The sequence below is a fragment of the Staurois parvus genome, unplaced genomic scaffold (assembly GCF_062004578.1).
Source record: "Staurois parvus isolate SC_StPar_1 unplaced genomic scaffold, SC_StPar_1.0 ptg000397l, whole genome shotgun sequence".
Lineage (NCBI taxonomy): Eukaryota > Metazoa > Chordata > Amphibia > Anura > Ranidae > Staurois > Staurois parvus.
The window spans coordinates 2,405,614-2,432,411 of NW_028318193.1; the positions used below are offsets into that span (position 1 = coordinate 2,405,614).

General features: G+C 38.7%; 1 protein-coding gene across 3 annotated transcripts in view; it reads left to right on the top strand.

Annotated features, from left to right (window-relative positions):
• The window catches only part of NKAIN2 (sodium/potassium transporting ATPase interacting 2), a 1,142,378-nt gene that overhangs the window by 999,896 nt on the left and 115,684 nt on the right, over positions 1-26,798 (top strand). For all 3 annotated transcript variants that reach the window (XM_089686435.1, XM_089686437.1, XM_089686436.1), the window contains exon 5: positions 24,990-25,050. In XM_089686435.1, the coding sequence (XP_089542561.1) occupies positions 24,990-25,050 (61 nt within the window). The remainder of the gene's footprint in view (positions 1-24,989; positions 25,051-26,798) is intronic.

Sequence of the window (26,798 nt, forward strand, 5' to 3'; positions counted from 1 at the left end):
TTACTGGGTCAGGTTAATTAAGCAATTAACCCTTCACACTGCCACTACCTCCTTTTTGTACAGAGAAAGAGGAAATGCGGCAATATCCGCAATAACACTATAATGGTTTAGGTAATCGTCTGTATAACACGGTCACCGCAGGCCGGTTATACAGAGGGTTAAACAAACACAGTAGCGTTCTTTTAGAGGCAGGAATTCGTACATTGCAATTAAGAGCTATAGAAACAGTTCAACACTTTCAGAAGGAAAGATTTATTACTGAAAAGTCAAAAAGGGGTGCAATAAAGATATTTACAGAAAAAAGATGTAACCAATATATATATATATAAATATACAGAGAACAACAGCACAGCAAAGAGATAACAGAGAGAGGTTAAAGTACCTGCCAAAGTCCTGGGTTAGCAGATCTAGTTTCAGAGCCAAAGGGTACGGGTCTCCCCAGGTGGTATTGATGTTAAATGGGAGAATTCTTCAACTTTGCTCTCTTAGGCCTGACAGCCCATTTTGTAGTTCCCTAGCAGGGGGTGTCTCTGAAGTCCAGGACCAATGCCCTGTTTAAGGAGGGGTCATCAGGCGAATACCTCAACTAGAGACAGAATCTCTCATAACTCATATTTTGTTCATAACTTTTCCTATGCACAAGTGACATTCCACCCGCAGGTAGATTATTATTCAGACACGTCTGAGGATTGATTAGATATGAATTATGAAATTCTACACTGAATGGTACCCAAGACCTACTTTTCTGCTTTCTTCGAGACAAGGAGAGTGACCCATCTAATTGTTTGTCTCCTCTTAGCCAATCTGACGATATGTCTGGTTTTTATGTAAGTCTCTCATATTCCAAGATATGAGACATAGGGGAAAAATGAATTTTGGAAAAGTGGTTATCTGGTTCGTGCTTCGCTGGAATGCCTTGAACTCCTGGGAAAGCTTGCCTTATCTTATACGAGGTGTTTTATGGTACAGCTTGCCCAGACAGCCAGGCACCTAGCTCAGAGATGTTTTATAGCTCTGGGGTTCCCTGCTGTGCCCTAGCCTGCCAGTGACACACAACCAGCACACACACACTGGCTAAATGTCTCTGTGCCTCTCAGAGGGGGAGGGAGTGAGGGGAGAAAATGGAGATTCTTAACAAAATGGAGGCTGCGTCCTGCCTCTGGTGCGCATGTTCGCAACACATATAAACGCAATGGATCACCTGAAAGGCCTTTTACCAGGAATGCTCAGAGCCATATTAACAAATCATGAAAAAATTAGATGCTGGCACCCATAGGACCAACCACAGGGGGATTAGCCAACCACAGTAAGGGTAGGCTTTGCATCCAAACCATCCTGGAAAAATGTATACAATTTAAAATGTATTACCATGGGCAATACTACTAAAACAATTTTTAAAATGTATAATTTAATGTATAATAATATAATATAATGTATAACATAAGTCCTGCTAGATAAGGCAGAACTAAAAAAATCAAGATAGAATAAATCATAAAGAACCTACCAACTTTTCAGAAAGTGGAGTCATCAAGCGCCTAAGTGCTTAATACATGATAGCTTCTCCACAGCTATAGAATAAGAACATTATCCAACAGGTACACACTGTATGAGCCTTAAAAGAGTGTAAAGCAAAGGTTCTATCACTGTTGTATACACAAATACCCTATGGTAGCAGAAAAAATATACAAATAAAACAAAATGTCACTAACGCTGAACAAAGGGAGAAACCAAAAATAAAGCTCAAAACCTTTTGAATTTTAAGTATGTCCCTTACCCCTTGTGCAGGCCAGATGATAGACATAACCAAGACATTCCTGGCGGCCAAGACCACAGCATATCAGGCACCACGTGGCCTACTCATATTATATGGCACTACCTCCCCGCCAGCATCTGACATCACCAGCAGGATGCAGATACCCAACAGTACCCCAGGTAATGGCATTCACACACAGCCCCCCCCCTTCCCGGGTAGTGACATCGCTCACATGTGCGATGGCCATCTTGGAAGATCTTGCTGCCTGAACACAGTTTGGAGCAGATCTCCCCAAGCATCAGCAACCATCTAAACAGTGCAGCCCTTTGGCCGCATCAATTGGTGATCACTGAGATGGAACTCTAGGTGGAACTAAGGGAAGCAGGACAGCAAAAGGCAAGGGTCACTCACACACCACCCATTGCCACTGGGGCAGTCAACCGCAGCAGCCAACCCCCCACCAAAAAAGTGTTAAAAAGTGCCTCTGCATTAAAAGTATATATATAATGTTTGGGGATTCAAAGTAGTTTTCTAGCAAAAAAATGTTTTCCATGTAAACAAAAAGTGTCAGAAAATGCTTGTTCTTCAAGCGGTTAGAAGAGTGGTGTGTGGCATAAGCTTCTAATGTTGGCCCTGGATAGCAGAAGCACCCCCAGATGTAGATTTCATTTGTTGCCACAAGTTTCTGGAAAACAAAGAAAGAAAACAAAAATGTACTTTTTATTTTCTTTCTTTCACTTTCAAAACCCTGTTACAAAAAGGATATCTGCAAAATACTCATCATGGCTCTTATCAAATTCCTTGGGTTGTCTACTTTCCAAAAAGGGGTCATTTGGGGGGCATTTGTACTATCCTGGCATTTTAGGGCCTCTGAAACTAATATGTATTGAGGAAGTGACGTGAGGAAATATACCCTTTGAAATCCTGGAGGTGGCCATTGGATTTTCGAGGCCTGTATGTTGCTAGGCTGCCAAAAAATCTCACATACTTGGGAGAAGTAGCATAATGTGTTTTGGGGTGGTATTCCACATATACCCATGGAATATATAATTTAAGTGACAATTGTATGTTAAAAAAAATAAAAATTAAATTTTCCAAAATTTGTGGCAAAAAATAAAATCTTCCATGGACTCAACATGCTGCTCAGCAAATTCGTTGGGATGTCTAATTTCCAAAAAGGGGTAATTTGGGTTTTGTTGTACTGCCATGGTATTTTAGCCCCTCAATAAATGTATATATACCATAGTTTGTAGACTCTATAACTTTCACCAATTAATATACAGATATTGCGATTTTTTTTTTACCAAAGACATAGCAAAATACATTTTGTCCTAAATTTATTACTAACTTTGAGTTTAGTGGATATTTTTTATAACTGAAAGTAGAAAATATAGTTTTGTTTTTCGTTTATATCACAAAACATAAAAAAAACCCAGTGGTGATCATATACGACCAAAAGAAAGCTCTATTTGTGTGAAAAAAGGACACAGATTTCATTGGGTACAGCGTTGCATGACTGCGCAATTACCAGTGCAGTACCAAATAGCAAAAAATGGCCTGGTCATTAAGGGGGGTGTAAATGTTCTGGAGGAAAAGTGGTTAAACACCACAGAATATGACAAGTTTCACTGGAGCTGTGTGCCACATTCATTCAGCAAACATTTTATACATAACCCTTTAGTGTAGGTAGCTCTGAACCAAATCTACCAGTACTATTAGAATTGATAGGAGAATGATGAAGTAAATAATAGATTTTACCCTTTATTTCTTAAGTGGTTTAAAGATGATTACAGGTGTTTCTTCTGCCTTATTATGATACATTATTTTTTGTCATTTCAATATTTATAATGTTTACCAAATAGAAATATAGAATTATAAATCATTTTAACTAAATATGTCACTATAGGAAACAGTGTCAAAACACATTAACTAATAGGGTAATACATTAAATTACAGGGCATTATGCTGAACTATATTTGGCTATTTCTAGATTATTAGTTAGGAAAAAGAATGTAAGTAAAAAAAACATATACTGTACTGACTTTTCTCTAAATAAATATTTCCAAAGCAAAAACTGCACAATTCTATATAACATCCATCCACATTAAAAAAAATTATATCCCAAGGTAAACTGTGACTGGCTAATAAAAACTTTGGGATGTTTAAGAGTGATGCAGAGCATAAGAGTAGAATCTTTTTTTTTTTTTTTTGTATTAACACTAAGCGTTTCCACTTGCATTGAAACACTGCATTAATGCGATACACATTATGGTTGACAAAATGACTGTGCTAACTGAAGCATACCTTGAATAAATCTCATCTTCTAATTTGCAGTCTTGTCCTTCACATAAGGTCTCAATATAGTGTTAATGTTTTCAGCCAAGAGACAAAGCAAATTGTGCGTAATGTTTTGCCTTGTGACAAACAGCAGTTACAGAGAAGCTACACATTATTCAAATGAAATGAGGGCAAGACCCTCAGCTATCCCTTGAATTGTCATATCATTAATCTTCATAGAACACCTGCCCCATCTTCTTCCCTCTGTTTCCTCCATGTACCAGGCAACCCTTCTTAGTCTTGATCTACTCACCCTTGGGATTGAATGTGCTAATATCACAGTTTTAACAGAGTAAGATAAAATATGAAATTGTATATATTTTGGTTGTGTTTAAAGAAAGCTAAGTACAAAGAAGCTTTATTGTTGCTTCAATAAATTCTTATGTACATGCTGTTGGTTAATATTTTATTCCTACATGCCTTTGTCTGATTGATGGAAGTATAACCAGAACTGATCTAGTTTATAGGAGACAACAAAGAATATTTCATGAAACAAAGACGGTATTTGTTCCATCATCAATAGCTCTGAAGTCTGACAAAAGTAAATGTCTAGTGAAGGCAGCCCTTTGTTACACGTTTTGTATATATTTTATTTACTGTATTTAAAGTATACAATAAAAAGTATAGATTATAGACAGCACGTACAGATTGTTATAGTTACAACTGTTGTAATTCTGAACAATCTCAGTACCGAACAAAGTGGTAGAGATCCGCTTATCACAGTGAACAGCATGGTATATTTCCATTAATTCCAGTTACATGTATGTGACCATGTAAGTTCTATCAGAAGTACAGAATTAAATTAAAGTGTATACAAAGGTATTGAACCAACAATCTGAAGAAAAGAAGGGAAGTCGTTAAGGAATTGTCAGGGGGAAAGTTCCATGAAAGTGCTACCGAGTTAGCTAAGTCAAAGAAGAAAAGGAAGGAGAAAAGCAAATTCAATACAAAGTTAGAAAATAAAATCATCTAAAACTGAAGCCTGAGTCTCATTGTGGTTTCTAGTCATCTATCTGTGTCATATCTAAGTACATTTTGGAGGAAAGGAGTGACATTAATGGAGAGCCATGTGTGAGGTAACTAATGGAAATTCTTATCCATTACCTTTAAGTTAGGATGGAATGTGTAAGGTTGTGTGAGGCCTTAGATGTAAGTTGTGTTGACTTGATTTGAGGAGCAAAATGATGCCAGAAGGCCGATACTTTTAGAACTTATCATATTTATCTCCGCTTGTGAATATCCATTGCTCTGCCTCCATAATTTTGTCTGCTGCCAGTTTTCAAGCAATTGCCATTAGGCAAGTGTCTCCTTTCCAATTTCAAAGGATAAGGCGTGTAGCAGCATTCAGTTAACCAGGCAGTACACTATTATTATAGGCTTTCACTGAAACCTGGTTATCATGAAATAAAAATTGTATGGAGTGATGTTGAATGGGGATATTTGGAAGGTCGTCTCCTTTCACAAATTCTGTGATTTTGGGCAACCCCACCATATTTGCAGGAACTAGCCAGGCTGCATACACCCCCATACATTCCCACCATCAAGTCAAAGAAAAGCCTGGATACATATGTGCATTCTTCACTGGAGTTCTATACCATTTAGATATACATTTGTAATAAGATTCTTTGGTTTTGTACTTATGTATGATGGGTCGGTTAGGGTGACAATTTTCAGTTTACAGTTCAGTTACAGTTTCAGTTAACTTACACTTTAATTCTTTTTCCATTCCTTCCAGTATTAAGGCTTTGTAGATGGGCAGGCCTTAAGCAATAATATATGTTATCAAACAGAGGTGTGAGTTACTTATTTTATCTTTTTCACATATTTTCAAATGTAGTAAGAGCATCTATTGCTCTTATAGATAGATCTTTAGAGCATAAGAAGTGTGATAATTGGTAATGTAATTCAGGTATTAGCCAGAACTGCCATTTATGGCAAATCTACCACAGGATGAGTTACCATCTATTTCCAATGTTTAACCTAGGGCAAACCATGTATAGCCTCCTAAAGGGTTCAAGGGAGATGTGTAAGGGGCAAGGTTCATTACCACATTAGTTCCATCCTAGATTTTCAGCGTGACAAGCGATAAGGATGACATTCCAAGGTACATGAGCTAAATTATGGCCTGCCGTAAACAGCACAGCCATCCCGATCAGTGTGCTTACAGTGAAGCACACACCCCCCACACCCTAGTAAAACACTCCTTACATATAGTTAAGCCTTTGCTCACCTCTCATGTTAACCCCTTCCAGTTCCATTAGTACAGTGTCAGCACTTTTTTTAGCACTGATCACTGTATTGGTGTCGCTGGGGACACAGTGTCACAGTCCCACTAAAAGTCGCTGATCGCCACCTTTACTAGTAGAAAAAAAATCCCAGTATCTATACCGCCATTTGTAAACACTATAACTTTCACATAAAACCAATTCATTTACACGTATTGGGATTTTTTTTAGCAAAGACATGTCGCAAAATACATTTTGGCCTAAATTTATGACGAAATTAGATTTTTTAATTTTTTTTACTGGACATGTTTAATAGCAAAAAGTCCAAAATATAGTTTTTTTCTTAAAATTGTCAGACTTTTTTTTTTATACTGCAAAAAATAAAAAACACACAGGCAATGAAATACCACCAAAAGAAAGCTAAATTTGTGGAAAAAAAAGGATGTAAATTTCATTTGGGTGCAGCGTTCCATGACCGCGCAATTGTTAGTTAAAATAACACAGCGCCGTATCACAAAAAATGGCCTGGTCAGGAAGGGGGTTAAATCCTCAGTTGGGTAAGTGGTTAATTAGTAAGTAAGTCAGTGATTCTGATAATTTAGGTAGTGTGTAAACCAGCAGAGAAGGCCTTGCTAGCCCTGGTGGCCCAGCACTGATTAATTCCAATGCAATTGAAAAATGTATCTATACAAGTGTAGTATCAGATTTTTTTAAAATTATGATACTTTCTTCAGATTAGGTTTTAACACAGTTGAATGGAAAATGACTTTTCATTCAGCAGTGTTCTAATGCCACCACAAGACTTGATAATGACATTTGGGTTCAGGGTATTAGCCTTTTAGGAAAAACAAAAAAGAAAAAAAAACATTTTTACCATAACTATGTTTTAAGGAGGACCTTCATTTTTGGGGAGGCAGTTTATGAAAAACGTGTATGTCTGTTTCAAACAAAAGATTCACTTTATTAATTTCTGGAGGAGATTTCTGTGTTACATCATGCTTGGTGATCACTGACTTGGAGATGGCATCTGAAAATGTGCACTACTACTGGAGGACATCACTGTGTTTCAACTTGCTGAGTGCCCATTGTCTTTGGGATGGCATTAGGAATGGGGCAATGCTGCTGAAGGAAATCATTGTGTTACATCCAGCATGATGCCTGCTGACTTGGAGATGGCATGAGAAATGGGGCATTGCTGCCAGATGACACTGGGGTGTTACATCTTGCTTGGTGCACTTTGGCTTGGCGATGCCATCAATGCTTGTTGACTTGGGGATGGACTCAGGAATGATTCTATGACCTGTAATGGAACTTAGAGTGCCACTTAAAGCTAAGAGATGAGCTGATCCCCTCTGGTCCTCAGAGACAGGGGCTCCCGCATGTGTATTCACTTATCCTCTAGTGATGAATGCACTGTCTGTCTGTTAAGAAGTCACACTCCCAGACCAAGTGCAGTGTGGATGTAGATATGGAATGGCCTCAGAAGTCTATGACTAATTCCCAGTGAGTGGGGCAAAATGCATCAGTGGGGCGTGGCCTGCAAAGGAGAGTTGTCTGAGGTTGTTTCATATCTACATCCACACTGTGGCCGGGCTAAGAATTCTGCTTCTTAACAGACAGTGCATTCATCTCAGGGATGATTCTGTTACAAATTCTGAGGTTTCCAAAAATTATGATTTCAAGTAATGTTTTAGACTTTTCAGATTTTATGTTATAATACCTTGCAAGAAAAAAAAAAAAACTATTGATGAGAGAGAGTAATATACATACAACTTTATAACATACAACACCGGCTATACTACATCCAACATTGCAAACAGTAATTCAATTCATTTTTTTTTTCAGCAGGTGTAGCTCTTAACTACTGGTCACATACTTTATAGCCTGATTTCTCTTAGTGCCTAATACTGTGAATTACAAATGCAGCTAGCAGCTGGAGCTCTTAGTTCAGAAGACCAATCAGTTACACCATATCATCCTACCCCATCACCCATTTTAGATCAGAATCACCCTCAACTGAACTACATCCAAGAAGGAAACATGTCTTACACATTGGTAAAGTGATAATTTTTACAATATTCTACAAATGTCTGTGTGACCCCCAAATAAATGATTAAATTTCAAGACAATCCTGTTTTACATTTTACTCAGTAAATTAGATAAGGTTAGGTAGCACTCCTTTCACTTTGGCAGATTGCTAATTATTAAAGCGTCCTCCTTATGTTATCACCCAATTTCACAAATCCCAATGAGTGACACTGTGGGGCAAAAATAAAAGATCAAACTCATTGCAAGAGTCCCATTTGTAAAGTAAGTTTTAGTCAGTAAATCGGATGAGGTTAGAGTGGATAATGAGTGACACTGTGACCTCTCCAAATAAAAGATCCAGTTTTCAGTCAGAGTCCCATTAGTACTATCTAAAGCTGGGTATACCCTCCAAGAAAATCAGGTAAATGATCATGCAGTGTTCCTCGATGTTTCACATCAAGTCAAACCCAAGGCTGGTACTAATTGTACAAAAATTCTCAAAGGACAAAGGGTTGTTTTTTGTTTGACTTAAATGTTTTAGCTTAGATTACTGGTGTTTATTTCTGATGATGCTCAGTCTTTCAAATCCAATTTTTCTTGTATGAAAACAGTACACATGAAATGAAAGTCCCTAGCTCTGTTCACATGCAAGAACAATTTTAGAGTTTGTCACTTTGGGGATTTTTGTTCGGAAAGTCTGAATCAAATGTCGAACGTTGTATACACACTATACGAAAATCGAATGATCGTTCCTTGCACAGAATTTTTCTTCGAATTTTCCTTTAGTGTGTACCTAGCTTTAGTGAGTGCATTAGAGAAAGTAAGGATGGGCAATGTTATTCACTTAACCCCGATTACAAAGTAAAAGATAGCCACTTGCTTCTGTGCTTCTGATATGTGGTTCCTCTAGGATATCCAGCCGGGCTATACAGAAAGACTAGCTAGACAGCTCAGCAGTGTACCTTCAGCTGCTCCCATGGCATGCCTGTGTTGCAAAGTTTTTATAGTGTACGGATAGGCAAATGTGGCTGTGAGGCAGAGGTGGTAGGATGATGTCACAGTGTTGGTCCTTGTTCTGCACAGCTTTCCAGGATGCTGGCCCAGAGGACCAGGAAAAGGGAAGGTGGATCTGAGTCACATGCCTGAGGAAAGGTGCCTGTGTTGTCCCAAAAAATTGCTCAGGATCATATAAGAATGAAGGACATTGCACCTTGAAGCAAGCTTGTTGATGTGCTGATGACATATCTTATCCTCAGTGTGGGTCACATGAGTCCAGGCAGCCACCTATTACTCCCATCCCTATGATTCTGGTTATGAGGTAACACTGTCTAAAGTCATGTTGATATGAAACTGGGAGTTTGGGACAATCGGGGGCAGAGAATACAGCTGTAGGCAAAAAATGAAAGCCCCCATTATTCCACATGGATTCCACTGTGTACTAGTGGACCAGACCAAGTCTGTTTCCACCTATTAGATATGTAAACATATACATTTACATATGTTACTAACTCAGTGAAAATATAGTGAAATATCAATTGAAACAAGCATAGGGTAATGCTAGATCTGTTAAATGTAATTACTATATATCTGTATATGACTACTTTGTACAGATCTTCTCTTACATTAACTCTTCTGACATGCAGTATTATAGGTTCAAAAGTTAAAAATACTGCCATTAATACACCAATCATCTGTCTTGGATCTAAATGGGAGGGACATGGTTCAAGCTGCCTACATACCATGTGCAGATCTGACATCCAAGGTTTTAAAGATCCCGGTGATAAAAATTAAGAAAGCTTCCACTGCTAAGTTGTTTTTAAAAAGTGCAGGCTCTGAGGACCCTACCTTGAGTGCCTAATTCAGAACAAGCATGCGGATGGTAAAATTTGAAACATCTGAGCCCCACCCTGCATCCTTATTCCAAGTAACTCACTAGGTAGCCAGGGTAGGATCAGGACAATGGCTCCAGAGAGGTAGAAGACAAATTAACAAAAGGAGGAACCTCAGGAGTGTGTTAAAATGGATACTCAAATTTGTGAAATGCATCTTCAAATGGTACAACTTCTAACAGGTTTTTTTACTGCTGTCTGGGACTTTATTAATGAAGAAGTACAACCAAATCTCTTTTGGCTGTACTTCCCCTGTGGTTCACAGGAGTGCAGTTTGTTCTGCACTCTTGTGACCCTTTTTCAGTCACACTGATGTCACTTAGTCGGTCCAGGCTGGGGTAAGATCCAGACTCCAAAGTCCAGGTCCACCCCAGAGTCTGGAGTGGCACCTGGCACAGCCAGGAGGGGCTGAGCAGACAGCAATGACTGGCAGTCATTGCTCTCTGCTCAATCTGGCTGTGAGAACTCAGCGATCAGCGGTCATGTGATCACTGAGTTTTCACACTTAGAGCTGGCCTGGTGGGGGGACAGATGCAGCATCGGACCAATGCTGCATCCACCTAGGTAACTATAATTGGGGGGAAAAAAAAAAGTCCACACAGATATTCTCCTGAAATACAGCAATAAAAACACTTTTGTGTAGAGTTATATAGTCCAGTGAGAGTTCCAAACAAATATCTGTGAGTCTAACGTTTTTATGATAAAATTGGTTCATAGCAGAAAAAAATCCAATGGGTTTTGATAGTCAGACAGACTCCTTCTGCATCAGGGCTTCAAAATAAATGCAAATATAAAACTCATTAATACAAAAATGAATATAAAAGATATAAAATGAGACTACAGTGAATAGGAAACACACATACAAATACCAAAAATCACAAAACTTCACTGACAGACAGTAAACGTAATAAAATTATAGGTTAAAACTCTTTTTTTTATAATTTCTGTAAAACTTTGGATAATTGGACCCTTTTGGCGCTGTTATTGGACTATATACAGGTGTATAAGAATTCTCAATGTTGGATATTCCCCCCCATTTTCAAGTGGTGACCCCGATTTGTGGTGTGCTGCTGAACCAGAGTTAGTATCCAGCACTTCATTTTTACTTGTGCTTAAGCTTTTTACTGTTGTCTATATCCCCCTGGAGATTCCCCTCACATCCTGTTTAGATGACAATGTTGGCACAAGGATAGGAAGTGAGATGAAATCTCACCAGCAAGGCATCAATCAGTAAATTAAAAAGCAATAAACCTTCAATAAATTTAGAAGTCCACATGCATAAATGCACAACAACAGTTTTAAGTTTTAAAAACATGTTTAGGTTATATAATTAAAAAGCAGTTTTTGAGCTCCAGTCTAGAGACTTTACTTAGGCTGAGATGATGTCATCAGTCTTCTTCTCCACCAGTGATCAGACTGCGATATTGTAACAAATCACAAGATTAGAGAATGCAGCAGAGGACTGGTCTGTGTCAGTTATTGAAAAAACAACAGGCAAGAGATGCAAAAGCACCAGGATTTACAACATTGTTTTATCTCTGAGCCATCATCTCAAACTAAAATTTGAGGTGACCCTGAATAATACCTGAACAAAGAGGGCACCATTGTTCTGGAGAGATAAGAAGATTAAAGTACAGTGAGACCTCCCCCGATCACACCTACTATGCATGCAATGGCACTTGGCTCATCCATTCCTTTGGTTGGCCCATACTCATGGTGCTCCCAGTCATCCAAAGAAGTAGAGATTGAGCCAAAAAAATGAATGGGCATGTGTAGAAGGATAGAGGTCAGTATTTTAGTAGGCAAACTAAGAGAAGTCGGGGGTATATATCCTTCAACATGAAACAATATAATGTATCTGATGCAAGGTCCACTTTTCCTGTTAGGAATGTTAAACTGGGGACAGGAAAAAGTTACAGATAAAGCAGATAAACTCTTAAGGAAACATATATAGTATACTAGTAGTTTATATACTTTATTTTATTGTTTAATTAAATTTTTTAGGAAGGCAAAAAAGGTTGATATGACATAGAAAATATATTTTATTTTGTATCATATCAATTGCAGGTCTCAGAACAAAGCAAGTCAACACCTGTCCATTGTCCATTTGTTTGATGCTTGTATATGATTTGCTGTGTTTTGATACCTATTCTTTACTCAAGAATCCTCCAGTAAGCCATCATTGTTTACATTTGTCCTCAATTCTTTCTAATGGCATCAACAAATATTTTGTGTGCCTGGATAATGTTCTTCATGTGAGAAAAAGTATCAATTTGCACAAATACAATACGGCTTTATTCAATTTAGATAATGGTTGTAAATAGTTTCCTTACAATGTTGATCAGATATATTTTAATGCAATGCTGCAAATTCTCATGACTGTATTATTTAGCCTGACAAAGCATGCACCCTGTATGCTTGATATTATAAGTACTGTGCGTACTTATTTATGTGATATATATAAAGTACATACTTTTTCCACCAAATGACATAGTTTTCCATTAACAAGAGATGTTTCGAATTCTCACCTTGTGCCTTTCTGTAAGTCTAATGTAGTATAGAAAGAAAAAAGAAAACGGGATCTAAAAGAAGATTTAAAAACAAGATATAGAGCAATAATAAAGTAGTACTTGAAGGCCATGTAATCCAGGGCTGGGGAATGTGAGGTAAAGTGGCAGCACAATATAGTACACTGACAAACACAACTAAGAGCTTTTGCATCTTAAATTAACCATAACTTTAATGGATATACTTTCAAATGGACTATTAGGAGATTTATATATTTAAGTATGTAGTGAAGTCAAATAAAATATTAAGAAATTTGCAACTTAAAATACCTATGACTATGGGGTGCCGCTCTAAATAAACATTCAAGGCTCCAGGACCTCCCACTGTCGGGTGCCCAGAAAAAGATTATCCCAGCTCTATGTACGCACTCATGGGGAGAAAAAGGCAAACTGCAGCACGCCAGCTGACCTTGAGTATAGAATCAGTAGATAAAGCTTCAACCGGCTCCATCCAGGCCATATTTTTAAACTATTTTATATATTGATATGTATAAAATATTTATCCTACAAATAAACATGTGCGTTTACCCAATAACACTGATTTCACAGAGAATTCTGGGTTTTTTAAAGCAACAACACAGCAGAAGTTGTTTGACTTTAGACTCTCTCTCATTAAAAGATCTATGGAAGGAGGGAGTCATTTATCTGTTCCATTCAGCAGTTGAGCTCTGTAAAAGCAAATAAGGACAGCTTGAAAAATGTAAAAAGAAATGTACAAGAAGGGAACAAGAAGGCGCTTCTAAGTGCAGTATATTCACATATTTATTAGTAAAATGGTTAAAAACCACTTACAGGGGATGGTAAGGCTCAAGCATGTAAAAGCAGCAATGCAGGGCTCCTGTCACTGTCTTCTGAGCTCATTGTGCTGGCCAGCAGCTGCAGGGGGAGCTCAGGTACAGTGTCAAGATGGCCACCGCTCTTCCTGGACCGCCATGGAGCACACACCATCTGCTTGGAACGCACGCCCCGGAAGTGACGGCAATGGAATGTGCGTACCACATAGACGGTGTGTGTTCCACAGTGCTCCAGGAAAGGTGGCATCCATCTTGACGCTGTACCTGAGCTCCCCCTGCAGCTGCTGGCCAGCACAATGAATTCCAGAAGACAGGATCCCTGTATTGACACTTATACATGCTTGAGCCTTACCATCTTCTGTAAGTTGTATTTAACCATTTTACTAATAAATATGTGGATATACTGCACTTAGAAGCACCTTCTTGTTCCCTTCTTTCTCTGCTCAGAGTCTGCTTCTGCTCCTGGAAGTGCTGCTCTAGTGCCTTCTCCCACTGTCACCCATTACTGTTCTCTAAGGCAGATGCACCCTATGAACTCCTCTTCTCTTCTAAAAATAAATGTACAGCCTTACCTGCTGGATGAAAATAAATATATAAGATATTAAATTTTTTTGGTTCTGAGCAGGTTCAAGAAAATATATATAACACTATACTATTTAGGTACTACTAATACATGCTATTGAACACTAAAACTTGTTTTTGGTTGTTTGTGTCATTAGGCATGTTTTTATTTGTATTTTTAAGTGAATGATCATCAGCTTTATATGTGTACTAAAAGACTTTCCACTAGCCCCAGGATTCTTGACCCAGCTAGCACACAATAGTCAAACTTGTACCAAAAAACTTATATCATTTTCTTTTGACCTTTTACTTGATATGTGTATGTCATATAGTAGTTGTAGAAAACAGTTCCTGAGATTATGGCATACTTTGCTTCAGGGAAGCAGTAAGAAACAAATTTTGATTTGGTCAAAGCTGATGTTACATATGTCATGAGAATTGTTTCAAGGAGTTTATGGAAGCAGACTGCTTTTTAGCTGGTTATTTGCAGCAATTTTGCTTCAGTTTAGCAAACAGGCAGCTTTTGACAGCCAACAATGCAGTATGAGACAGATTCATTTATTTTCTGTGCTTTTCTAGGACATACTTCAGCTTGATATGAAAATATCTTAAAAATGGAATAAAATCTCTCTTGAAGATAAATGCCAACCCATAAGCAGACACGGCTTTATCTGATTAATCTGTCCAGGATGCTACATGACATGAGTACATATTTATGTTAGAACAGAATGGCATCTGGCTGCTTTATATCATAGTGCATGGTTCATTTTCCTGTTAGAAAACCGCTAAAAGCATATACTGTATACCTCAGAGAGTCACCACTTCTACAGTAAATATAGATAATTACCTCAAAATTAGTGGTCAAGGCAATTTAAAAGAATTGTATAGTGGTCCTGTATATATTTCTGCATATACAGTGTTTTCTTTATTATGGTCAGCTAAATGTGAAATATTGTATATTAACATTTTCAGTTATTATATGTATTTCCCCTTGTTCCAATGACAACTCTAAAATGTAGGTTTTTCACTTACTTTTTGTCTAAGTCACAATGGTCACAGGACAATTAGAGAGGTGTGTAGCCTTTATATAATGTACACTTTAAAGTAAATTATTAAATTACAATAAAACATAACAGATTCATGTGGTTGCTTGTATTACCACACTTTTTCCAAAATTCTGAATAAATGAACATTTATTAGCATTGCGCTTAATGTGTGTATTCAAATGTGTGTATAATAACCTGTGAAAATAAAATGACAAACATACACTGATATGTTCAATCAACATTCAAGTCCAAAACATCACTAGATGAAATTTCATTCAAAGATCAATCTGTGCAATCAATAGGCTTAGTAATTGTCCAATATCAAGTAACAAAAACGTCCTTGTGAAAAAAAGTGAAGACCACTCCATAATCCACCAAATCAGGGACATGCAGACCACCACCAGAAGCCCCTTTAGGGTATGCAATCACCTCTCTGATGGGCCCTTTACAATGCGCCAAAAGAGCCGTTGTGCAAAAAGCCACGTTTTCTGTTGCTTGCTGCAGGTGGATATATTTCTAATTCTCAGTTGTTCTCTTTGTTGTGGAACCAAGACCATATGAACCATATACCTCAATAGCCATTTTCAGGTACCATGCTCAAAAAAAGAGAAGAAAAAAATCATAGTGTTCACTGTACAAACACATTTTATTGGTAAAAAGCAGATATGCCCTCACTTGGATAAAAAAAGATCATATAAATGAAAAGTACCAAGCTGCCACCTCCATTCCAGTCCAGATCAGTTAAACCCACAAACCGCACTGCACTGTGCATGGATCAGTGGAAGCAAGCAGCCTGCTGTGATCATTGCTTTCTCTCTCCTCTTGGATCAATAGGCTCCTCCCTGTGCATTTTGTCATCATGTTGTTCAACATTTATAAATCCAGTACTGTGCTATTTGGTTGTGTGGTTTATTTTAAATGAGAATGTATGATTCTTTATAATGATGCAGTGTGAAAAGCTTTCTATACAGTGTCCATTTAGGGCATATCTTAGCTTTGATTCTTCATTAAATAGCATCTAGGCAAGTCTGAAGGAGTGCTGGTGATCTCATTTTATATAGCCACTGACTGCCAGCGCTGATCAGATGCTGGTTTTCCAGAGTGCCCGTTTGACAGAGAGACCGGCTTCTGTCAGACGAGGATTTGTACACAAGGACCGAACGTCCGACCGGTTTCAGCTGATTTTTGGTCCATGTGTACCCAGCTTTAGGCTGGCCATACATTAAGAAATTTTCTTTCCACAAGTGGAAGCAAAGAAAATTGCTCAATTTCCCTATCAACACAGTCAGTGTAGATGGGAGAATCCCTCCCGTTGCACTGTTGCCTTCTGACAGTGGGAGGTTTCCCCACCATCAGAATATAATGATCACTGCCGGCGGCTATAGCAATTATATGAAAAAAAAACCCTAAAGGCTGGTTGTACTGTAATCGATTGATCGATTGACTTCAGTACAACCAGTCTGTCCATAGATGATCAGAATTAGGCCAGTTCAGTGGGAACTGGATGAATTTCAATCCATCCTTAGCTGGCATTTGAAGCACCCCCTTCCTTTTATATTTCATTGTTGTTGCCTATAATTCAAGGGACTCTTGGGACCCTGATATAAGGAGGGGGGGACCCTGATGTTGGGGAGGTAACTCTAGGGAACCTGATGTTGGAGGGGTTACTCTGGGGTCCCTGAAATAGAGGGGTGACTCTAGGGACCCTGATGTTAAGGAGGTGTTTCTGAGAATCCTGGTGGGTGGTTCGGGTGTCCCAATGTAAGGGGAGATGAGTCTGGGGACATTGATGTAAGGGAAGGTAAGACTGAGGAACCTCGGGGACCCTGATGTAAGGGGGGGGATTTAAGGACCCTGATGGTGAGGAGGTGATTCTGGGGATACTGATATAAGAGGGAGGACTCTGTTTGTGGGGAATTCTGATGGGGATTCTTGATGTAAAGGGGGAATCTGTTGTGAACATGTGAGCTCATCCTGATGCTATACTGATTCTGAACTAGGTTGTTTTGATGGTACTTACTCCTGACCCCCTGTACTCTATACATTATGTTGTACATAGACATGATCAAGGGCGGACTGACCATTTGAGTGCTGGGGCACTGCCCAAGGGCCCGGGGTCAGTAGGGGGCCCCATGAGATGCCCCTGGTACCTGTCATAGGCTTTTTTGGGTGTGGTTTGAATGTGGGCAAGGACACAGAGGCCCCATGATCCCCTATTGCCAGGGGGCCCCATGAGTTGCCAGTCCGCCCCTGGACATGATCAAGGTGTTCATTGTCCCAACAGTTGCTGGTTTTAATGAAGTTCTTCTTTAACCACTTGCCCTCCAGAGATTTTTTGCTGTTCGGCACTACGCTATTTCAACTGGTAATTGCACGGTCATGCAATGCTGTACCCAAACGAAAGTTATGTCCTTTTTTCACACAAATAGAGCTTTTTTTGTGGTATTTGATCACCTCTGCAATTTTTACTTTTTGCACTATAAAAAAAAAGACCAAAAATTTTGAAAAAAACAGTATTTTTCACTTTTGGTTATAAAAAATATCCAATAAACTTAAAGTTAGTCATAAAGTGTGAAGGTTATAGCATCTACAAACTATGGTATATATATTGGAATTTACATAGCTTTTACTTTCTGACTGCCTGTCACTTTTCTTGAAGTGCTAAAATTCCAGGGCAGTACAAACCCCCCCTCCCCCCCCCCCCCCCCCCAAATTACCCCTTTTTAGAAAGTAGACACTCCTAGGACTTTGCAGAGAGGTATGTTGAGTCCATGGAACATTTTATTTTTTGCCACAAATTTTTTACACAGTTGTCACTTTAATGATATATTGCTAATGCATGCCATGGGTATATGTGGAATAACACCCCAAAACACATTCTTCTACTTCTCCAGAGTATGAGGATACCACATGTAAGAGACTTTTTGGCAGCCTAGCTACATACAAGCCCCCAAAATCCAATGACCACCTCCAGCAGAAGCTTATGCCACGCAACACTCTTGAAGACCAAGCCTTTTCTGACACATTTTGTTAAGATGAAAAAACATTTTTTTCACTATAAAACTACTTTTAACCCCCAAACATTATATATTTATATATGTTTTTAAAGCAGAGGCCCTAGAGAATAAAACGGTGGGTGTTGAAAATTTTTACGTCACACAGTATTTGCTCAGTGATTTTTCAAATGCAAATCTTTGGGAAAAATACACTTTTTGGAATGTTAATGCATAAAAACACAATATATTGCCCAAATTTTGATAATATATAAAAGATGATGTTACACTGAGTGAATAGATACCAAACATGACATGCTTTGAAATTGTGCATGCCCATGCAATGGCAACAAAGTACATACATTTTTATTATCAATAGGCAATGCTTTAAAAGCCTTTACACGTCACCAGTTTATATTTACACGGGAAGTCTAGTGCTAGCATTACTGCCCTTAATCTGATGTTTGCAGCGATACCTCACATACATGGTGCAACCGCTGTTTACATACCGACATGCGTGCACACAGGAGGGCAAGAGTGTTTTTTTTCTTTTTAGTTATTTTGATTTTTTTTCTACTATTTTTACACTTTCTGTTTTTTAAATCACCTTTATTGCTATCACAGGGAATGTAAATATCTCCTCTGACTGCTATAGGAATTGACAGGTATTCTTTTTTGAGAAATCTGGGGTCTATCAGACTCTAGATATCTCATTTGCCCTTTGCCCTTACATCATCTGATCTCACCAAGATTGGTGTGATCAGATGCTTTCCCAATATACAAATGGCACTGTTTATATCCTACGAAACTGAAGTGATGAAACGCTCATAGCTCCTGATTTCTTAGACTATAGAGATGATTGGATCCATTCTGGTCTCTAATCAGTTCTATGGTCAGCCAGTGGATCTGCCGGCTGCATTCTCAGATTCCCCTGTGGGATAGGAGAGCCCAAGAAAACTGTGGAAGGCAGCGTGGGGGGGGGGGAATGTCTCTTCCCGCTGCTTGTAAAAACAATTCAACAGCTAATTGGCCACTAGGATTGCTTTTACATTAAAGCAGACCCCCATCTGAAAAAGAGGATACCAGTATGCTGCCTGTAGCTGCAGGCATCATCCCGGTACAACCACTCTCAAAGTCCAGCGATGTACCACTACATTGCTGGTCCATGTTGGGCATATATGTACTGTAGCAGCAGAAAACACGGGCATGTGAAGAATAGGGTCTGTGGACCAATATGACCACAATTCATTATTTTTTGTAATGCCCATGTTGAGGGTTAGGCCCAAAAAAGTTTTAAATTCAGAAACCGTGATAGGTTTCTATGTGAATTGTCTGACAAGAGCTGAATTTGGGTGGGCGGCGATGTATTGTTGTGCGTATAAATTGCCTTGGGCCACAATCAATTGATACAAATCTAACATGAAGAACAGCAGGGGGGCTAAACATTAGTGCTGGCAGTGAGCAGGGCCGATCCTGCTAACACTGCATTTTTGGGGACACTATACAAAGGAGGCACTAGTATACTTCTGTTCATGGTCATTATATTGATTCGTGCAAACACTATACTAGTAATGGCGGTAATCAGCGACCTATAGCATGAGTGCGATAGTGTGCGGGTAATCTGACCCTGGCTGGGTCTGACACTGATGTTATCTTATGTCGCTAGTGGCAGGAGTGATCAGTGAAACATTTTATATACTGACACTGTACTAATGGCACAGGCTGTGTGAAGGGGTGATCAAAGGGTTAATAGGGGCAATCAAAGGGTTAAATGTGCTAATCTAATGTGTGTGTGTAAAATATAGTGATTTTACTTGGTGCTGTGTTCTCTCTGCTCTCCCTGGACTGACCGGGGGAGCAATGGGGGGCACAGGCGCGTTCACACCCCAAAACAGGAAGCGATGCAAGATTATGTCGCTTTGCCAAGAGCTGCTTCTTCCCCGCAAAATGTGGGTAAGCGTTTGGCAAGTAGTTAAAAAAAAAAGAACCTTAACATTTTTTTTTTCAATTCTCAATATGGTATTTTTTATTTTATTTTACTTTTTAACATTTTTTATTTTTTTGAATACTTTTATTGTGTGTATGTGTGTGTGTGTGTGTGGGGGGGGGTGAACAGGGATTTATTTATTTTTTTTACACTTTGCTTTGCAGAAGAAATAAAGATAATTTCTCCTGCAATGCAAAGCTTGCTGTCATAAACCTAACTCATTCATGAACTGTCATGAATGAGTTAGGTTTTTGACAACTCAAGATGATCTGTGATTGGCTGGAGCTGGTAACATGGTAGAGGGTGCTGTGATTGCCCCATGTATCATGTGACAGCTGTGGGAAAATCACAGCTCACTAGGAGGAGAAGCAGAGCTGTTATGAATGAGAATGGTTCATAGCAGCTTTGCTTACATTGTGCGGCGCTCCCCTGTGTTGGTACAGCCAGAGCGACGTACGGGTACATCGATTTGCCTGCAGCTGCCACCCTGCCGCAGTATATTGCGGGAGGGTGGGATGCGGTTAAGGTAGGCTCAGTCGCAAAAAGTGATCACTCTTTGTGCTCAGAAAAGCATATGTGATGGAAACGTTTACATTTTCAAAAATGATCCTTTGTCCTGAGGCTTATGTGTATCTGTGAGAAAGTAAGTAGTATTTTGTGGGTATGAGGACTGTGCTATGTGTGTAGTGTATACAGCAACTAGGTACAGATTCTGCTTATTCATCCCCCTTTAAGCTTCTCCCATTGTTAGGCAAAATCTGTCCTCTGCATCACTTACTACTGATCCCTGAACTCTGCCTTACCTTCTATTGACCCTGCTGCCCCTGTGCACTTCCCTTCAAACTGCTTACCTTATCATCTGCCCTACTGACCCCCTCTATAGTGCCCTGCTGACTAGTGATTGGATTTGTTCCTGCAAGAGTATTGCATTATCAAATGGTGAGCACTAGACTCCACTGTTTGGCATAAATTGACAAATGGTGGGGCTTGAATACTTTATGCAATTCTCCTGCAATGCCTTCTACTTTCAAAAAACCCAAAGGTCCTTGTGGAAGCACATTTGTGATTATGTGTATCTGATTTGGAACAGCAACTATAATCATATGGTCTGTGTACATGTCAACCTATATTACAGGTTTGAAGCCACTGTGATTAGCTTTTTTGCATTGGAGTGCATTAAAAATTCTGAATGTAGGGGTGACATACACATACACAAATTACTTTTCCACTTAGAGAATAAAGGGATCTCTAAATCAGAAGACACCAAGACATGAGAACTTCAGCTTCAAGCCGTTCCTCTAATAGGTAAATTGCCAGTGGTCTTATTAGTGATAAGCTCAATACTGAAACCCAATACCTGGCCCACGAAAGAAGCTTGTCATCTACTATGACCATTTGGTAACGCTAATATTCATCTTTGGAATCAATTTACATTTATCTTTATGATTTATGTTTGTGTTTGCTTGACCTTTTTATAAGTGTGATGCTGCGTGGACTGGGGAGGAGTGGACCTTCTGGGTTGGTGGTCCCGGGGAAGTTGGGATAAATATTTGGGTGTGTGGGCTTTGCCTATATCCCATCTCTCCCACTGTGGTTGTTTTTGTTGAATGATAATTATATTTTATTTTTATTTATTTTTATTTTCTATTTATTTTAACATTTTATTTATTTAATTGATTTATTTAATATTACTGTTTCCTTTTTTTGGTTTATTAGCCATTTGTTAACTTCATGTTTATTATGGGTCACAATTTGTTGTTTTACTTTCTGTCGTAGCAAAGTGCTGTCCAGCCATACATATATGTGTCATTTGGGTGTCTTTTGTGTTTAGGATCATGGGACAAGTAGTGATGGGATCCATCCCCCTTCTTTGTACACCACAGATGCTTGGTTGCTGGGGATTGTGGCATGTTTCCAGTGGCTATCAGCTATCAGATGCGGGTAGTGAGACAGAGGTTTGGCGGGCACTCTTCTACCCCCCACCACTAGAATTGCAGTTTCTCTGACTGCACATACTTGTTTGCACACCCATCCACACTGGATATTCTGCAATGTTTAAGGTGGCAGATGTGGGATGGGGGTGGACCCCAGTAAGCATTTCATATATATATAAAGAACCATTTTCATAAAAGAGCTGCTTGCTTCATTTTAAATGGGGAGCACTAATACCACTTTTAGGGATAGAGGTAATTATGCCATGCTGTTTCTTAGATTATTTAGTATGCAGGAAACTTTGGGATGATGTTTACTGTCTCTTCCTTTTTTTTTCTTTATAGAATTTGGGTTTATCTTTTTGTTATCAAACGTTTTGATGCATGGGACTTCCTTTCCAGTGGTATGTCTCTTCCTTCTGCAATTACTTTCCTAGGAGATTTGTGGTATATAATCTATATGATTAGGTCTATCAAAGCCCATTATTTGACATATTTTGACCAGAAGATAGCAAGTTGTGACATGTCTGTGGTTTGAGCCCCTTTACACCCGCCTGACCCCCCCCCCCCCCCCCAGTTTGATACAGATTTGGTTTTCACTTACCTTCTGCCTGTGATTGTGCAGCACCACCTATTTTTTTTTTTATATGGTCTTTGTGAGTAAATCTTATACTGTTGAATCCCATGTTTAATTGTGCTCTATATTATGGCTGTATGTTGTTTATAATGGTACTGTATATATTTAAGTGTGAACAGCAGATCCTTCATAGAAATTCAGGACAAAACACAAGTGAAATCAATGGTTTGCCTTTTTCAAAGGGCAAATATCTGTGACCAAAACTGTTCATCAATCTGCATTACCTTCACGATCACTTTCAGCTCCACTTGAAATTTTATCTATACACCAAAGGTGGCAAATGTTTTTGTATTCTGCGTTCAATAATTGGTATCTTCAGTTCCTCTTTTGTCATTTTAAGGTCTCATGCACTAGAAAGAAACATTAATACTGCCATGTGTAACAGTTTTGTGTATCCTACTGCATTAAAATATAGAACTGTTTTTCTTTACCACACTTTAGAAATAAAACAGAGCATATTTTTGCACCATGATGTTTTGCTTTTTCTTTTTAGCAATATGTAGATCAAGGGTCACCAACCTTTCTCAACTTCAAAGACATACATAGAATATAATGAGTGTTAGTAAGCTGCAGTGAATATTTAAAATAAAACTAAAATATTACTTGTTCATGATGTGAAATTATATAAATTAGGCAATGTGGCTTCATGCTTTTGGGATATGTATAATGACGCAGGTGCTTAGGCAGGCATGAACAGAGCATCTGCTGAGAGGCTGGTAAAAACCTGATCTATGAGCACCACATGTGGTTCTCAAGCTTTTTTTTTTTTTGAAGACCATCAGTTCAGGCAAGAAACATTACTGTAATAGATCTAAACAAATTTTAACTTCATAGATGTACCATTTAACCAACAAGTAAAGACATGTTAGAGGCCTCATTGTATACAAAAACAAAGCCATATGCACATACACACAGAATCAAATATTTTTCCACATTTGCAGAAAATAACAACTATCCAGATTTGAAGAGAGAAGTACAGCCTGATTATACTGGTCCATTCCATTAGTTACATTATTATATTAAAATGAGTGGACTTAGTCAACAAGAGAATGAAAAGAGATCTTGCTACTGGTAATCACAAGAGGACAAGTTGCACAGCATACAAAAGTCTCTGAGAATGGGATTTGCTTTTCCCTTGATCATAGCCAATAGCCAGAAGCAAAAGCAAAAGCAGTTGGGAGCTGCCAGCTTTTTAAATGAAATTGAAACCCTTTCTACTTTTTATTAAGGTTACATTCACACCAAAGTGTCACATTTTGAAGCTTTTTTTAAGCATTTCTTTTAAGCGTTTTTGAGTGTTTTTGGCGCAGAATTGCAAGTTTTTGTAGCTTTTGTCAGGTGTTCTTCAACTAGGCATTTGGAGCGCTGCTAAAAAAGGGCAGAGACCTCCTGTTTGAAAAATGCTCAAAGACACTCATGTCTTGCTTTTCAGGCATTTCCTTTGACGTCTATGTGGACGTAAACGCTCAATTCTGCTAAAACACTCAAAGTAGCTCAAAGTAGCTTGTGAATTTTCTTTAAGCAACAGGCATTTTGCTATAAGTAGCAGAATGCTCAGATGTGAAAAAGATCTATTGAAAACAATAGGTTTTTGCTTGTTGAGTGTTTTTGAGCTTCCAGCTACAGGCTACAAAACGTTCAAGTGTGAACAGTGCCTCAAACTCAAGAGTAGGATGTTTTTATGAAATATTTAACGCCCTCCCCAATACCCTTCTTTTTACCAATCACAGAAAACTAATTTTCATTGGTTTAGATACTGTAGCTTAACACATTAATGTCAAATCAGCAAAGCTGAAGCAATGACAAAAAATGTCAGTGGTATGGTTGTTGCACATAAAACTAAAATGATTGCCCTTACCAGAACTATAATTTTGAATAAACTGAAACAACCTTTGAAACAATGCTTTATTTGGCATTTAACAAAGCTTCAGATATCATAGAGTCTGCAGGGGAAATGGTATACAAAACATGTAGAGAGATAAACTAAACCCATATATTTAATAGCTTAATCAAGTTTTGCATTCCTTGAAATCTGGTAAAATAAATAAAGCAAGTATTGATCACTGACCTACAACATTTAACTGTTTTTTTTTTCTTTTTTTGAATAGCTTACATAAACCGAACTATTAGCAGAGAGGAATTGTTATTACGCTTTGCTACCAAATGCAGCAATACCAGTTAAAATGTTGTAAATGATCTATAGCTAACCTTATAGCCTCACATATATCTGTTTTATTTCAGCTCGCTGGTTTCATCTATGCCTGTTATGTCTTGAAATGTATTTCCGAAGAAGAGGACAGTTGTAAGTATTCATACTTGCGACATATTATTACACTGACCATTAACTTTCGTGACATACTGAGAGCATAAATTTAAAAAGTGCTCAAATTTCTTTTAATACAAAGGATTTGTGTAAGAGCAATAGGCCGAGAAGAATCAATGACATTGCCAAGTTGATATATGATGCATTCTATATGTAGAATATCAGAGGGTATAATAATTTATAAAGTAATTGCAATTGGCACAATGATACTATCGTGAAATTGGGTTTCTGACTTTGTGCACTGTAGTAAAACAGGAGAAACATTTTTGTCATTGTGATTTGGAGCCTAATTATCTAAATAAGTGAGCTGGTGACCCTTGCCTTGAGGAAGCTAAAGTAAGTGCACTTTAATGAAAAACTTGTTAAGTCTATTTACTTAAGAACTGGCAGAAATCTGAACTTTTCCCCAGATAGTTATACATTGGGCCATGGTGCGTTACATTGGAAGGTGTTTCTTAGCAATAAAATGTAGAACTAAAGCTCCACAAAAAAGTTATCTAGTGATCACTGCAGAATATACTGAAGCTATGCTCACAATAATCTTTGAGTTGTTGCTGGTGGAGCATTTCAGGATGCTATTAAAGTTCAGAATTGAGTCAAAATGTCCATATGCCTAAATTTATTCTGGGAACGGTCAGAGCTGGATTTCTACAAAGCCAAACCAAGCTATGGTCCAGAACAGCAAGAAAGACAGAGGTAGCCCAAAGGTCCCTTATTGCTATTACTTCATGTGTCAATTGTTTGATACTGTGACTTTACTGTTTACCCATTCTTGGTCCCAACATCTAGAACCTACCTTGTAGAATATAGCACTGCTTCTGGCTCTTAAAACTGTTTATCTTTTGATTGTTTCTTTCAATTCAGACCTTGGACAATTTCTCTTCACCGGACCAGCATTTGGTGACACAGGGATTTTGCAGGGTATTCTTTTTGCAATTTGATTTTCCTGACAGAGTCGCTTTTAGTATGTCACGGTGAGAGGTCAGGTTCAGAGACCAGTAGCTATAGCAGCAGACCAACCAACAGGATAGGTAAACAAGCAGGTCACCCTGGGAAATGACGCAGGTTCACCTGAGGTGCGGGGTCAAAGCACTAACCGGTATTCACCAGAGCTCCTAATGGTGGAGATGGATTTTGCTTCGTGTTAGTACCAGGTCGCAGTTCTTAGGATCAGGCCACCAGGAAGTGAGCAAGCCAGGATCCAGTAGCAGATATGGCAGGTAGGGATCTAGCAGAAGCATGGTCAGTAAACAAGCCAAGAGTCGGTAACAAGAGGTATCCGGTTGGGATGAGGCAGAATCGTAGTCAAGGAACAAGCCAAAGGTCGGTAGCGAAAGGAATGGACGGCAGCAGGAGAGACAAAGCGAGATACTGGCTGGAGAAGGCACAATAATCTGGCAACCAGGAAGTGCAGAGACATGGCTTAAATCAGGAAGTTCATGGGAGGAGCAAGGAGTTCAAAGTTCATCAGAAAACAAGGCACAAGGCCGGATTGTCCAATAGATCAGGCAGAGTGCTGTTCAGCATCCCAGGTAGCTCAGTGAGAAGAGTGACTGCCTGACACAGTAGAGGTCCCAGGTTCAAGTCCAGGCCCTGACATAGTAATAAAAAAGGCAACAAAGCAAAACTAACTAAAACCAAGGGCTAACTATTTGTAAAATTCAGTTGCACTATTTTGTTGAACTTTATATGCAGGTATAAAATACAACTTAATGCAATATAAAATA